Source organism: Coregonus lavaretus (genome assembly GCF_964263955.1).
Source record: "Coregonus lavaretus genome assembly, chromosome: 7".
Taxonomy (NCBI): Eukaryota; Metazoa; Chordata; class Actinopteri; order Salmoniformes; family Salmonidae; genus Coregonus; species Coregonus lavaretus.
The window spans coordinates 57,516,406-57,532,817 of record NC_139994.1 but is presented as its reverse complement, the minus strand read 5'-3'; the positions used below and the strand labels follow the sequence as shown (position 1 = coordinate 57,532,817).

The window sequence follows — 16,412 nt, the reverse complement described above, 5'->3', positions numbered from 1 at the left end:
ACATTGACTCATCTGCTTTTGGTGTTGTTGCAACCGTTGTGAAAGACATGAAGAGCCTGTTGCAGACTACCAAATCAACTGATAGTCTACAGCCAACTGATTCTGCCCTTCTACATGGTACCTCAAGTTATTCTGAGACTTCAAGCAAGAGCTGGCAAAGTGGTGTTGCCATTTCTGACTTTAAACTTTGGTCTACAGCACAGACTATTTATAGGCACCTGCGAAACAACCTGAGAGAGTGTTTCACCCGGTATCATCAACCAGATGTAAAAACCACAGATGCAACCATGGCGCAAGCCAAGAAAAGGATCAGTCAAATCTTGATTGCCATCTAAGAGGACATGAGCAGAATGGAGGAATTGATGACCTCAGGGGAGCTGGTGCAACTCCATGACATTGTGGGAACAATGCTGGACGGTGTGGAGACAGTTTGCAGTGAGGGTGATAAAGAGCAGGAGTGGCAAGAGCTTCAAAGACCTTCATCTTCTTTATCTACTGCTTCAAAAGGCTCAAGGTCTCAGAGATTGGAGTTACTGGGAGAGTGTGAGTATTGTCCAATGTCAACTGAGTTGGACAATGGCTTTCCTATCATTAAAATTACATTTGATGCAAGAGATGATATTGCATTCGGGGCCTCATTGAGTGACCTAAGAAAAACCCAGAATGGTGTGGTGAGCTTCATCATTGAAAATCTTGATCCTGAAGTGCTGCAGCAGACCACTTCTCCAGTCTCTGATCTAACACGTCTGGAAGAACTTATCTCAAAGGAGAAGATTCACTCATTGTGCCATGACCTTGTTGATCAACTTGAGAGCCTCATTCAAGAGCAGAACAGCATCCCACTAATCAATTCGGTGGCAGTCGCTAAGTGTGTCTCTGACACAGTTCTGCTAAACCATGCACGGAAAGAAAATCAAGCGGGGAAACCATTCTCCTCCGAACTCATCTACATGTTTGCTGAGTAGATAGTGAAGCGATTGCTGCTTCCTTTGATCTTCCTTCCTTCATCATGGGGGTTGGATCATGAAGCCTCCCTTCATGATGTTCCATCGAGAGCATCTAGTCGCCGCAGCTCAAGTTCCACTACTTCTCGAGTGACTGTACTTGATGGTTGTAGCTCTCTGGTGTCTGGCAGCTTCTCACAGATTTACCACATTACCGTGAATCTATTCACAAGGGCGATCTGTCACCAAGTGATGGACAACATGTCTGGGGCCTCTAGTCCCACAATGGAGACAGAACAACATGGAATAGTCACTCCTCCAGCTGAAGTTCGACCAGTTGAAATGGCTGACATCATCCATGACAGAGAGGCATCTGTCATAGCCACTGGGTCTGAGGAGCAGGCCCAGAGTGATTCCAGTTCTCCTCAGGCTGTGAAACAAGGCAGAGGGAGGTTCAGATTCCTCCCAAAGATGGCCAAGTTCAGAATCAATCTCAAGGTAAACCGGAAATGGTCCTGGTTTAATACCTGTCTACTTTCCAATGAACAACCCTGTGAATTGCTGTTATCAAAACATTATGGCTTTTTAATAATTCCATTTGTGATTAATATAAATTTTATTTTGAAATAATTAGTGCTTCAAACGGAACAACAAAAAGGAAGTACAGCCCTCAGAGGAAGCTCAGGACCAGATTAAGGTTCCCCGTGAAGAGGAGCATTGTATACTTAAGTCTGCAAATCAATAATTGTATCACTTTTAGATACAATCCAGTGCCACAACATTAGCAACATGTGAGAAACATAAAATCTATGTAGTCCTACTGAAGTACCTGACAACTTTCCCCTTCGGTCTCTAGCACCCTGCATAGTGCCAAAGGCTGTCACGGCTCCACTTCAGGAGAGTCGTCCCTCCACTTCTCAACCCGAGGAGAAGAAACACAAACCCTCCATCTTTGTCAGGATGTTCTCAGCCATCAACAAAGACTTTTGGAACACCTTAAAATTGTAATCTAACAAATAATACAATGGAAATTAATTGAATGCAATAGTATATATTTAATTCAGTATTGTTACTTGTTGTAACAATTGTTACTTATCTTATTTTACAAAAACGAATTGTACTTAACTCACTTGGTTAAATGTATTTCAAAACAGATTATTCATGCTGCTTGAGTGGGAACCCTGGATGGCATATTATACTGGATGGGCTCAGTTGGTAGAGCATGGGTTGTGGGTTCGATTCCCACGGGGGACCAGTATGAACATGTATGCACTCACTACTGTAAGTCGCTCTGGATAATATAATCTGCTGAATGACTCAAATATAAATATTACACCAACTACTGATTGTCACTAGAGCATTAGGCTTTGAAGGTTAAAGAAGTAGTTCACCAATCAGATGTTCAACAAATACACTGTTTATTTATCAGTTTGCATTTGCTTCAGCATTGTCAATATTGAGTGAACACTGTAAATAAGGGCTCAGTAAACTACTTACTTCAGTTGATTGAAAAACTATTGGTATAATGTGGACCTCGAGGGGACCTGTAACATGATGCAACATGAGTTCTAGGACAAATAAACATTGAATATACTGGGGGAAAAAACTTTCACTGCAACATATGTACAGTAGCCTACATAAAAATTGCTGACATAGAATACGCAATAACACACAGACAGGTCAAGTTCAGAGATCATTCTGAAAACAATGTATTGCCTGCCCTACTATATACTGTCAGAAGTAAAATCTCACTAGTGATATGGATTGTCTGACTAGCACGAACATTAGATTAACTTTTTCTCAAACTACTTCATTTTCAACATCCTAAAATTTGGGGAAAATAACCTCAAATTCTATCTAGACTACAGAGAGCTCAATTTGTGAGAGTCAATCCTCTGAGATTCATTGAAGGAAATGTTTGTATATGATAAACAACTCACAAAATAGTAAGTTAAAGCATCACTTACATGGGCCTCTAGTCTAACTCACATAACTCAGCTGTGGTCTTAAAGCAATGAAGCCAGAACCCAGGATAGAGGGGCTGAGTGAATGTGGTCTGGACACTGTGGAGGAGGGTCATTTTGTCAGAGACACTGTAGAAGGACAGAGTGCCGGCCTGGTGATCCAGGTACACTCCTACTCTGGAGGACTGAGGGCGTGCCACTTCAGTCTTTACATTATTATGTCGGAAAAAGTAACCATTACTACAGCACTCTAAACTCCAGGACTTGTCATTGTGTCCAAATTGACAATCATCCGCAGGCCCAGATCGGCTGATGTCTTTATACGAAACGCCTGCATAAATCTTCCACCCACTCCACTCCACCTCCCAGTAACAGCGCCCAGACAGACCTTCCCCGCACAGCACCTGACACATTTGAGTGAATCTGTCTGGACGGCTGGGGTAGGAGTAGCCTTTGCGCTTCAGTTTCACCTTTCTGTTCCGCTCAGACAGAAAGAGTTGTCTGTATAATGTGTTTGGGTCCAGGGTGAGCCGACATGAATCTGAGGGAAGAGAAATTAAGAAATAAAGATATGATACGAGTCCCCCTCTTTACTTTTATCTCAGGGTTTGTGGTGAGTATCATTGAAAATACGACTGTTAGCAACTTCAGGATAAAGGGACTTGCATTGTAAGAAGTCGGCTCTGGTCTTGGGCTTGGGTGGGTGTAGAACATCCACTAGATTCACTGAAACGCACATTCACACACAGTGAAAGAGTTATGATTAGACCATATAAATGCAGTGTAGGCTAGAACTCCAATCTCATCAAAGTATGCAGAATTAACTCTACTTTCTAACCTACCTCTGGTGGAAATTCTGCACCATTCTCTCTTCAAGATGCCCTCCAGTTTCTCTCTCAGGTTAGACACAGCCTCACTCACATCCTCAAAGTACTGAAGAGGACAGACATCGATGGTGGGCAAGTCTGAAAATACACTGGGACTGGCGAGAGACTGATAACTCTGCAGAGAGAGATTTTGTTAAAACATTTTATGGATGTTTGACAGTCAATCTTCTATGTGTGAACTAACAAATTCCTAAAATGAAGCACTTTGCTGTTCAACGAGAGACCTAAGTCTAAGTCGGGGCGGAAGGTAGCTTAGTGGTTAAGAGCGTTGTGCCAGTAACCGAAAGGTCGCTGGTTCTAATCCCCGAGCCGACTAGGTGAAAAATCTGTCGATGTGCCCTTGAGCAAGGCACTTAACACTAATTGCTCCTGTAAGTCGCTCTGGATAAGAGCGTCTGCTAAATGACTAAAATGTAAATGTAAGTCGGCTAGCTATAGAAATAACATACTACTTTAGCTAGCTACAAAGGCTTTGTTAAACCCACCCCAGAATAATGAGTTCCTTTTGCAATAACAGACGGATGGTCACTCAGTGAAGCTACCTCCAGGAAATGGATGTGATCCTCTGTGTGTGTCAGCTTCTCCAGCTCAATCTCTCTTCTCTTCAGCTCAGCGATCTCCTGCTCCAAACGCTCCATGAGGGCTTCAGCTTGACTTACAGCTGAATTCTCCTGGGCTACGATCAGCTCCTTCATCTCAGAGCGCCTTCTCTCAATGGAGTCAATCAACTCTGTAAAGATCCTCTCACTTTCTTCCACTGCTGCCTGTGCAGAGCGCTGTTATAACACAAACATAGACAAGAGACGGCTTCATGTTAAAAAGGTATATTCTCTTTCTCTAACTTGGCGCCTCAGAAGATTGCTATATCATATCATTGTGGTTCCTGAGATATCAAACACTTCTCCAGGCGGTGTGGGAACTGATGATCTGCGCAACACGACTGCAACAAAGATGACATGGTTAATCTCCTCTGGTCAATACTCACGCTGAGAGACTCCACAGCCTGTTGCAGTTCCTTCAACTCTTTCTCCCTCTCCTGGACTCTCTGGTTGACCTTCTGCTGACTCGTCCCTATCTGCTTCTGTGAACAAAAAAACACTTTACTGAGCTACATGGTATTGATGTAAGGCTCTACAGAGGGTAGTGCGTACGGCCCAGTACATCACTCAGTACTGGTACCCCCTGTATATAGCCTCGTTATTGTTATGTAATTTTCTTGTGTTACTTTATGATTTTTTATTTGATTTTCTACTTTAGATTATTTAGTAAATATTTTCTTAACTCTATTTCTGGAACTGCATTGTTGGTTAAGGGCTTGTAAGTAAGCATTTCACGGTAAGGTCTACACCTGTTGTATTCCGCGCAAGTGACAAATACAATTTGATTTGATTTTCATTTGATGTGACATAATGCAAAACTGTCTCATATGCCTATCTAAATGTGATGTTTTTTTGCCATGTTGTTTTGATCACAATAACTCTAAGATTAGCTCTGATTCTCACCTGTTTCTCAGTCTTTTCTGCTGTGATTGAGACTGTATCATGACCTTTATGTTCATCCATGGTACACAGATAACAGATACACTGCTGATCGGTCCGGCAGAAAATCTCCATCAGTTTGTCATGATGAGAGCAGATATTGTCCTGCAATTGTGTGGTGGCTTTGACCAGCTTGTGCTTCATCAACGGAGCTACATTATAGTGAGGCTGGAGATGAGTCTCGCAGTAAGAGGCTAGACACACCAGACATGACTTGAGAGCTTTCTGCTTTCTCCCATTGCAGAAATCACATTCCACATCTCCAGGTCCAGCAAAGCACAGAGCAGGAGGAGTAGGCTGGAGTCCTGTCTTCTTCATGTTCCCGACCACCATGGCTAGCAGGCTATTCTTCATCAGAGCAGGCCTTGGAGAGAAGGTCTGTCTACACTGGGGACAGCTGTAGACACCCGTTGTATCATCCTTATCCCAGGAGTCCTCAATACAGTTGCTACAGTAACTGTGTCCACAGTTGATAGTGACCGGCTCTTTCAGTAAATCCAGGCAGATAGAGCAGCAGAACTGGCCCTGGTCCAGGAGAACTCCCTGCTCAGCCATTTCACTGATCACTCACAAAGACACACCCCGGCAGAAATGCTACATGCAAACAAAACATGGATGAATCTAGACAGCTAGACGTTTAAAATATCTCCCAGTCCCCCAGTTGAACTAGTCTAATTTCAATTCAATAATACACATTTTACCAGTCGTGATTTCAATTCAAGATATGACAATTCAAATGTGGTTGTTATTGTTGAATCGACTAGCAGCGAAGGATCAATCCGAGATCTGCAGGGGACAGAATTATGCGCAACACAGGACGTACGCGTATCAACATCCGGCTAATTATTTTCTTCTTGAAATATTTGGCGGTTTGAAGAAGACAATCAAAGTTGGCCTGCGTAATGTCGAATAGCTAGATATTTATGGTGTACATGCTTTAATTTTTACGTCAACTGTATTTGTATCGTTTGTTGAAATTCGAGGACGGTAACGTTAGTTACTATAGCTAGCTATGTTCGCTTTCTGTTTCTGCCCAACTAACGTTAGCTAGCTAGCCAATTTAGCTAGCTAGCTACCGTTAACTTAGCTGCATCGAATGTTTCAGTCTTCCGCTAGCTAGCAGTTAGATCATTTTGAGATCTAAAAGTTTTCAGCTCGCTGGAAGAATGTCGACTCTTCAGAAAACTAACAGCAAATATCTGTGGTGGTCTCTTTTGGGTCTTGGATTTCAACCCGAAGTCGCAGCATCATCAGGGGCCAACAAAGCCAATGTCAAACACATCATTCTTGGACCGTAAGTATTGATTGTTGTGGTAACGGCCAAAGTTAACAGTTAGCGTTAACATGATCAACATCAGTCTTGCAACCCTGTTTCAATCCAGTGAGACAAACTGGTGATGGCACGACAATGAAAATAAAATAATAGGCAGAACGACTCCATTCTCTCAGGTCAGTCAAAAGCCTGTTTTGACACCAGTTTCTTTCTCTCACCAACAGCAATATGTTTGACAAACCAAACAAGGATGCTTTCTACATAGTTACCCATTTCCTGTTAGAAAAACTCAACCCCGCACGCTTCCACGATGCATACAGGTATGATGATGGTCCGATTCCCGACTTGTTGTTTCTCTTCACACATTTGTCATTTTCTGCAATCATGTAATATGTTGGGTCTTGTATGCAGGCATTGCTGGCCAGCGTTGGACCACAAAGCAGATGCTGAATTCCGTAAGGTGACCTGTGCTTGGCTGCGAGATCTAATGGTAAGGATTTGACATGTCTTCTTTCAGATGTTCAGTATTTGATCAACTTGTTGCAGCAGATGCATACTGTCTGTAAGTATGTCTGGTCAACAGGTCTAAAGCGTTTGAACTTGATCTGTGCTTTCAGGATGAGCAGGGGAGCACAGTTCCCAAAGTGGTGGCGTCTCTATTCCTCTCGCCTGGTGGTCCCAGGTTCGTCAACCTGATGCTCCATCTAGCCAATCATGTCATGTTGAATGAGATGAAGACATTTTCAACAGGTAGGAAGACCTTTTCCCACATTTTTGTTACGTTACAGCCGTATTCTAAAATGGGTTAAATCGTTTTTTCCCCTCATCAATCTACACACAATACCCCATAATGACAAAGCAAAAACAGGTTTGTAGATTTTTTTAGCTAATTTATACCTAAAAATAAAACTGAAATATCACATTTACAGTATGACTAGCCCAAGGTTTGGACTTCTTAGACTGCTTTCACACAGGCAGATTTGGACCAATCACATCAGAGCTTTTCACGTCAGATCATTTTCAGAGCTGATCTGATTGGTCAAAGACCAATTAGTGGGGAAAAATATCAGAGTTGGGCTGCCTGTCTAAACGCAGCCTTAAACACAGACTCCATAGCTTTTCGTCTCCCTGTGAATTACAAGCGTTTGTCTGGAGTTGTTTGTCAATAACCAGCTTTCCATCCAACCTTTTTATGCACATAAAGTACATGTTGGAAGGAAAATGGCACGACAGACCTGATGGAAACAGCTACTTTGTAGGTAAACATTCCAAATGTCGACAAAACAAAATATGCTAGAGAAGGTGGGATTTTATTTTGTCTGTAAAATGTATTATGCGAGAAATAGCGGTGGAAACGCTTTAATGCGCAAATATTGATATAATAACCATTTATATTGAAGTAAACTTGGGAGTCACGCAATGACATGTTGTGTGGTCCTCCCACTACGACTCAGGAAGACATGCAGTTTATTAGGCTACATATTAAATAAGTTATGATTAACTTCACAGGGTGGGGAAAGTGCAAGGTGAGGACCATGATGCTGCTTTCCAATAAATATCGAGGGTCTTATTCCGGTGACATGATCATCGATGCTTTGCTGCCGTTTGACAAATTAAAATAATCTTGCGCTTTTGTCCATAATAATCTCATCATGTAGGCTATACCCGCATTGTATCTGCAAGCTTTTGGCTAGAGCGCACGTGCATTAACAGAGTGGGCACATTAGCTATATAAGGCACATTTTTTTTGTGACAAAACCATCAGAGTTTAAAATGTGAAGCAAACCAATTTAACTTGTATTTTTTTATTTGGTACATGGGGATTTAACCACAAAAGTTATTTTATGTGCACTACGTCATAACGCACATACTTTATTTATTTTTTATCAGAATTAAGTACATTTGATGGAAACACATCTCTGGTGGGAAAACTGGCATTTTATTTATGCAGATTTTAGGATATTCGCATAAATCCGTCGCCAATTGGATGGAAACCTAGCTAGTGACTATGTTCAGCCCAATTCTGATATCAGATGAGCTATGAAAAAATATCTTATGTGAAAAGGTCTGATGTGATTGGTCAAAGACCGATTTAGTGCAAAAAATATCAGAATTGGGCTGCCTGTGTGAACGCAGCCAATGTGTGTTAGATGGCACGTGGGTCCCAGAAGCAGCGGCAGCCCCTGCCTCTTCTGTGGAAATGGCGCTGAAGCGGTTTCAGCTGGTGAAGACCAGATTCCTGAGAGGAGCTGTGGAACAGGATCGGATGCTGCAGGAGTACCAGAGACAAGCCCAGTAAGTCATGGCAACTGCACAAACCACAGGCATTGGATGTGTTTGTAGATAAACTAATATTTTCTGGATGTTTATAATGCCTCGAAAAGTGTCCCATTTTTGTTGAGATAAACAGTTGGATAAAAAACATTATTTCATTGGTTAGGTGTGTCGTGTGATTCTGGCTAATTAGCACAGGTGCAAATGATGAGCAGGTAATCAAGTCGCCCTCATAAATCCAGGTGGTCACAGAGGTTTGGAGTTTGTATGCCCTGAGGTGAATGTCTTGCCTTTGCCCTGAGGTGAATGTCTTGCCTTTGCCCGTCAACTGTTGTTTCTTTTCAAATATGCCTAGTTTTGCCATTCTACATCTGTCCTCTCTTGTAGGTCTCGAGTGAAGTCTTTGAGGGATTGGAGGGCTGAAGACGCAAAGTATGATGATTTGCACAAGTATGTAGTTGAGATGTGTTCAATTTTTTTGCATCAAACATTACGCTCCTAAGTGCTAATAATCAATGGCAGCTGGTAAAAAAGTGCTAATAATCAATGGCAGCTGGTAAAAAAGTGCTAATAATCAATGGCAGCTGGTAAAATGATGTATTTCCCCTGTGCAGGCGTCACAAGAAAGTTGACCAGGAGGGAACCCCTCAAGCTGAGAAGATTCAGAAGGTTTTCCTTCATTTAATAAATGACAGTTCGTTTAACATGACTAGAAATGGATGTTCAAAACATTTCCATCTGCAATAGTCTGACCGTTTCACCCCTGAACACACCCCAGGTGCGCTCCCTGTGGTCGTCCATGGACGGAGTGTTGTCCACCCTAGAGGAGGAGCGGCGGGTGGTGGAGTGTGTCATCAGGGGAGATGTTGACCAGTACACCCTGGACGGGACGGACCTTTCCCTTAAAATCCCCCGGGTTCTGCTGGAGCGACTAGAGCAGTTATCCCACCTGGTGAGATGCACAAAAATTACATCATTGCCTTTTTAGCTTAGCGGGTGACGGTGCGTTTGGAACCCAATCCATATTTCAGTGCAATGTTTCTCAAACCTCTCCTCAAGTACCCCCAGCTGTTCCACATGTTTGATATGTTCCAGAACTAGCACAACAGATGAAACTAAGGAATGGTGATTAGTTAACAGATTGAATCAGGTATGCTAGTACTTGAAATGCATAAAATAAGTGGAACTTGCTGGGAGTAATGTGGGTACTGCTCTGTTTATCACTAAGTAAGTTCTGTGTGTGCTCCAGTCGAGTGTGGGCAGTGTTTACGAGGCAGGCCAGCTGAACATCCTCCGTATGCTGGAGCTGCTCCGTCAGACTCTGGGCCTCCTGGGGGAGGAGAGGTGCCGGGTGGCAGGAGACACCCCCATTTCCCAGCTCCACCCCTTGCACCTGCAGGAGAGGAACCTACAGATGGCACGCGCCCTGGAGGACCTCCGACTCATGAGGTGGGCTACAAACTGTTATCGCAGAGGCTTGCTTGTTGGGGAACTGCTACCCATTTGATGTATTACTGTTTGAGTTGCATAGCAGCATTTAACATGTTTGTAATTCATTTTATTTTAACAGAAGACAGGGCAACAGCAATTTTAAATCCATATTGAGCAGTAGTAATACCTATTTATAACTGTCAAGCTCTGTTCTCTCTGGCATCTCTGCATCCGACTGTCGCTCTCTTTTTCCAGGAAGAGGATTTCAAAGGAAGAAATTCCCGAGGTGAAGACCGTCATCAGAAAGTTGGAGGCGGAGTGGGACCGGAAATGGGCGGACTGTCTGAAACGCATGCCGCTGACCGCGTTTCTCAACGAGGATCCTGTAAGTGCCTTTTACAGTTTGTGACCTGGATGTATTAAACAACTCTGTCCAGATACAGCCGCTACTCCCAAGGCCAGGGCTATTCAACTCGGACTGAGGGCTGTACTCTGTCTCCTTTTAGGCCCTTACATTTCTGTTCCCAATGGCTCCTCTGTCCTTTGAGCCGGCCACCGAAGCCAGCTTCAAATCGAGCATTTTCTCTCAGTATCCGGCCAAGCTACCCGGTCAGTAAAGCCAAACAAAACATTATCACTTCTAAGTTGCTTTATTGTTTAACTGAATATTTTAACAAGTGGTACCTTGTGGTGTTTTCATAACTTAGAATTTCCTGAAGAGAAGCCTGTGGCGACTGACTCTGTTCCAAAGGAGACTGTAACCATAATGGATTATGCCCTCAAAAGGTATATTAATACTCTGCTTGACTTGTATTCATTGCTAATGGGCAACTTGTAGTCTGATTCCTCTGTGTTGTTGGGAGGCAGATACCTGGTCAGTCCTGAGCTGTGCTCTGTCCGTCACTAGCCCTCCCTATAGCATACCTGCTCTCTGATGACCGGGGCGAGTTGAGTGAAATCGCAACGGACAGATACGGAGCAGACAACCGTTATTCAGTCTTGTTTTTTTCTAACCATAGCTCCAACATTTGATCCACAGAAGATGTCTTTATAACAGGTCTCTTTTTTGAACAGCCTTTGCCCTCCAGCTGTTGAGAGGGTTGCATGTCTTCCTGGTGTGGACTTTTCCCCACTGACTCCCCTCCATGCACTCTGTGAAACTCCAATGGCTTTACCTGCCATGGCTCCCTCACCAAGCCCCCTGCCGGTAGGTGATGTGCAACAAGCATCCTATTCAGCTTTTTTTTAAATCATTTTTTAAAGGCTAATTGTTTTAGCTAATTCAATATTATAAATCTGCTTCTCAGATTTAAAGACTTTTGGCCTTTCAGCCGCTCCTGCATACCAAAATGTCCCTAATTTATGTACAGTGAGGGAAAAAAGTATTTGATTCCCTGCTGATTTTGTACGTTTGCCCACTGACAAAGAAATGATCAGTCTATAATTTTAATGGTAGGTTTATTTGAACAGTGAAAGACGGAATAACAAAAAAATCCAGAAAAACGTGTGTCAAAAATGTTATAAATTGATTTGCATTTTAATGAGGGAAATAAGTATTTGACGCCCTCTCAATCAGAAAGATATATGGCTCCCAGGTGTCTTTTATACAGGTAACGAGCTGAGATTAGGAGCGCACTCTCAAAGGGAGTGCTCCTAATCTGTTTGTTACCTGTATAAAAGACACCTGTTCTCAGAAGCAATCAATCAATCAGATTCCAAACTCTCCACCATGGCCAAGACCAAAGAGCTCTCCAAGGATGTCAGGGACAAGATTGTAGACCTACACAAGGCTGGAATGTGCTACAAGACCATCGCCAAGCAGCTTGGTGAGAAGGTGACAACAGTTGGTGCGATTATTCGCAAATGGAAGAAACACAAAAGAACTGTCAATCTCCCTCGGCCTGGGGCTCCATGCAAGATCTCACCTTGTGGAGTTGCAATGATCATGAGAACGGTGAGGAATCAGCCCAGAACTACACGGGAGGATCTTGTCAATGATATCAAGGCAGCTGGGACCATAGTCACCAAGAAAACAATTGGTAACATACTACGCCGTGAAGGACTGAAATCCTGCAGCGCCCGCAAGGTCCCCCTGCTCAAGAAAGCACATATACATGCCCGTCTGAAGTTTGCCAATTAACTTCTGAATGATTCAGAGGAGAACTGGGTGAACGTGTTGTTGTCAGATGAGACCAAAATGGAGCTCTTTGGCATCAACTCAACTCGCTGTGTTTGGAGGAGGAGGAATGCTGCCTATGACCCCAAGAACACCATCCCCACTGTCAAACATGGAGGTGGAAACATTATGCTTTGGGGGTGTTTTTCTGCTAAGGGGACAGGACAACTTCACTGCATCAAAGGGACGATGGACAGGGCCATGTACCGTCAAATCTTGGGTGAGAACCTCCTTCCCTCAGCCAGGGCATTGAAAATGGGTCGTGGATGGGTATTCCAGCATGACAATGACCCAACACACGGCCAAGGCAACAAAATGAGTGGCTCAAGAAGAAGCACATTAAGGTCCTGGAGTGGCCTAGCCAGTCTCCAGAACTTAATCCCATAGAAAATCTGTGGAGGGAGCTGAAGGTTCGAGTTGCCAAACGTCAGCCTCAACCTTAATGACTTGGAGAAGATCTGCAAAGAGGAGTGGAACAAAATCCCTCCTGAGATGTGTGCAAACCTGGTGACCAACTACAAGAAACGTCTGACCTCTGTGATTGCCAACAAGGGTTTTGCCACCAAGTACTAAGTCATGTTTTCCAGAGGGGTCAAATACTTATTTCCTTCATTAAAATGCAAATCAATTTATAACATTTTTGACATTCGTTCTTCTGGATTTTTGTTGTTGTTATTCTGTCTCACTGTTCAAATAAACCTACCATTTAAAAATTATAGACTGATCATTTCTTTGTCAGTGGGCAAATGTACAAAATCAGCAGGGGATCAAATACTTTTTTCCCCTCACTGTATATGTTTAATCACCTATGTGACCATTCTGGTTTCTTATAGGCCATTGTAAGGAAGACTCCTCGTGCGTCTCCAAAGGTGTCTTCAGTGAAGAAAAAGGCTCAGATCCTCGACTCTGAGTTTGACAACTTGGCAAATCAGGTACCGTTTCCATACGTGGGGGGGGGGGGGGGGTTGGCGGGAGGCAGATACCTGGTCAGTCCTGAGCTGTGCTCTGACCGTCACTAGCGCTCCCTATAGCATACCTGCTCTCTGATGACCGGGGCGAGTTGAGTGAAATCGCAACGGACAGATACGGAGCAGACAGCCCTTACCTGCATCAGGGGTTGGAACCGGCTCAGGGAACAGAGGAGAGAAATTTTGAGGACCGGAAACAGAACTGGGAACGAAAGTGATCTCGAGTGTTCCGGAACAGAACCGTTACCTTCAAATCTTGAGAACCAGTTAATGTTATTTTTGTTCAAACAATATTCCTAATGTCTTGTATATAATTAAGTGAAGTTACGATGCTAATAATAGCCTAAACAATTCAAATTCACATGTTATGATTCTCAGCGCTTCCAGCCCCCTCCATGTCCACCCCTCTTTCTTGCTCTCCCCACCCGTCAAATCGATCTCGTCTCGCGCCTGCACTTAACTGTCCATCAAACATGTAAACCATTAGCTTACATGTTCCATAGCAAGGTGCTCTATCTACACTAATTGGTGGAGTAAATGATTTGGCTAAATGTAAAAACTGTTGATTTCAAAGGGTAGAAAATAACTATTTGAACCATTACTTTTTTTGGTTCGAACCGGTTCAGAACTTTCTAATGCTGGTCGGAACACTGGAACGGAACTAAATAAATAGGAGTTATTTTCCAACCCCTGATCTGCATATGACTGGTATGTAGTCTGTACCATGTTGCTTAACATGCAATGCATGCATGGAGCATAACTTACTGTTTGGTTTGTGTGCATTTTTAGTTTGCAGAGGCTGTGACCACCAGCCCTGGCAACAGAAGTTTACGGGGACTCGAGCTGGGAGACCTACTCGACACTCTTGGCACAGACCCTTTCTCCACCAGGAAGCAGATTCCACGCACCCCAGAGAGTTTGAGTGAGTATTGGACCTTGTTTGATGTACTTTGAAAGGCAGAATGCTCTTTTCTCCAGTTTTGCTTTTTGTTGGCCAGAGGAGTAATTTTTATTTTTTGATCAGTTCTGGATGTGAAGAGTTCCTGGCGAAGTGCGGTGGAGGAAGGAGAGGCTCAGAAGGCCTTCCTGTCTGCTACGTTTGACTGCGACGACATCCTCGGTTGCCTCATGCCCCTCAGCGACGTACAGGAGGCCTCCCTTAGCCACGATTTTCCCTCCCTGAGCACAAGCTTGGATCCCACAAACGGTTGTAGTACTGCAGCCCCCCAGCAGGCTTCCCTCATGTCCACCCTGTCCTGGGACTCCTCCAACATGGAGGCCCTCAATAGCCTGAGCAGCAGCGACGTGGTCCAGTTCAGCATCGACCAAGAGGTCTTCCCCGAGCAGTTCAGTATAGATCAGGAGACACTCCCCGAGCTGCCGGGCAATGACAGCAGTGTCCTGAGCTCCAGTAACTCCAGGGACACGTCCAACACCGAGGAGGAAGAGCTGCTCCTCCCCCACACCCCCCCCACTGAGACTGAGCCAGCCCTGCTGGACGCACGCAGGCGTTTGGAAAAGATCCAGCAGGCCTTTGGAGAGGCCTCCTTCATGGACTGCCGCCAGGGGGCACCAGAGCCCTCTCTCCCACAGCATGGCGAGAGGAGCCTGGACGCCAGTGACTGGCTGATGGCAGCAACACTGGAGACAGCAGCCACAGTGGAAGTGACGGACAATGTCTTTTCCCTGGATCTGGACACTCTAGAGAGCCCCTCGCCGCCAAGGAAAGGGCAGTATAACCTCCCGCAATTGTTCACATTCTCCCCCATAGACGACCTGTAGTGTCTCCGACCTGTAGTGTCTTTTTTAAAAAGTATTTTTTGCGCAGTCTTCTAGTTTCTTACTTTTTCACAATTAAGGCTAACTAATTTCAATACACTTGCAATTCTAATATTTGTGTGCCAATCTGTTTTTCCTACAGAAACTTACATTGATGTTTTGAATAGTTTTTTTTTTGTCTAAAGTGAAATATGATGGGTGATAATAAACAAACATGAATTGTATATTGTTAAATGGATTAAATTGTTATCAATGTCAATCAGGGTTAATACCTTTTGCAGATTAATTTCCTGGCCTTGTAAAGGCCTTGTTTACACTTGCGTGGGGTTATTGGGGGTTCAATCATTCAAACTACACTGAACAACAAATGCAACAATTTCAAAGATTTTACTGAGTTACAGTTCATAATGAATTATTTTTTGATACTTAAATATATTTTAGCAATTACATTTACTTTTGATACTGATGTATATTTAAAACCAAATACTTTTAGACTTTTACTTGTATTTTACTGGGTGACTTTCACTTGAGTAATTTTCTATTGAGGTATCTTTACTTTTATAATGACAATTTGGATACTTTTTCCACCACTGGGTGAGCATTTGCCCACTGAATCGGTTGTGTGGCGAAACTGCAGTCCGGTCAAGACCCTGGCAAGGACGACGACTGCGCAGATGAGCTTCCCTGAGACGGTTTCTGGTGAAGAAGCTGGATGTGGAGGTCCTGGGCTGGCGTGGTTACACGTGGTCTGCGGTTGTGAGGCCGGTTGGAGGTACTGCCATATTCTCTAAAACAACGGTTTATGTTAGAGAAATGAACATTCAATTCTCTGTCAACAGCTCTGGTGGCCATTCTGGCAGTCAGCTTGCCAATTGCACGCTCCCTCAAAACCTGAGACATCTGTGGCATTGTATGACAACAACTGCACATTTTAGTGGCCTTTTATTGTCCCCAGCACAAGGTGCACCTGTGTAATGATCATGCTGTTTAATCAGCTTCTTGATATGCCACACCTGTCAATTGGATGGATTATCTTGGCAAAGTAGAATCGCTCACCAACAGGGATGTAAACAAATTTGTGCCCAAAATTCGAGAGAAATAAGCTTTTTGTAAATATGGAACATTTCTGAGATTTTTTTCAACTCATGAAACATGGGACCAACACTTTACATTTTCTG

The 16,412-nt window shown here is 43.6% G+C and overlaps 2 protein-coding genes across 3 annotated transcripts; one reads left to right on the top strand and one right to left on the bottom strand.

Moving 5' to 3' along the window:
* Positions 1–2,341: 2,341 nt before the first annotated feature.
* On the bottom strand, positions 2,342–6,145 carry LOC311132185 (tripartite motif-containing protein 16-like). Of its 2 annotated transcripts, none has more exons than XM_084165403.1 (6): positions 5,298–6,145; positions 4,781–4,876; positions 4,281–4,571; positions 3,751–3,910; positions 3,575–3,634; positions 2,342–3,449 (listed from the first exon to the last, which is right to left on the bottom strand). In XM_084165403.1, the coding sequence occupies exons 1-6, from the start codon at positions 5,886–5,888 to the stop codon at positions 2,920–2,922; spliced, it is 1,728 nt and encodes a 575-aa protein (XP_084021529.1). In that variant the 5' UTR covers positions 5,889–6,145; the 3' UTR covers positions 2,342–2,919. The 2 variants fall into 2 exon arrangements, with proteins under 2 accessions (XP_084021529.1, XP_084021530.1); XM_084165404.1 differs by having other exon boundaries at positions 4,338–4,571.
* Positions 6,146–6,148: 3 nt separating this feature from the next.
* On the top strand, positions 6,149–15,492 carry LOC311132184 (HAUS augmin-like complex subunit 6). The gene is made up of 16 exons (XM_084165402.1): positions 6,149–6,627; positions 6,831–6,926; positions 7,018–7,096; positions 7,224–7,356; positions 8,757–8,901; positions 9,268–9,330; positions 9,495–9,549; positions 9,659–9,832; positions 10,130–10,329; positions 10,567–10,696; positions 10,818–10,920; positions 11,019–11,097; positions 11,386–11,518; positions 13,321–13,419; positions 14,245–14,377; positions 14,480–15,492. The coding sequence occupies exons 1-16, from the start codon at positions 6,500–6,502 to the stop codon at positions 15,235–15,237; spliced, it is 2,508 nt and encodes an 835-aa protein (XP_084021528.1). The 5' UTR covers positions 6,149–6,499; the 3' UTR covers positions 15,238–15,492.
* Positions 15,493–16,412: the final 920 nt, after the last annotated feature.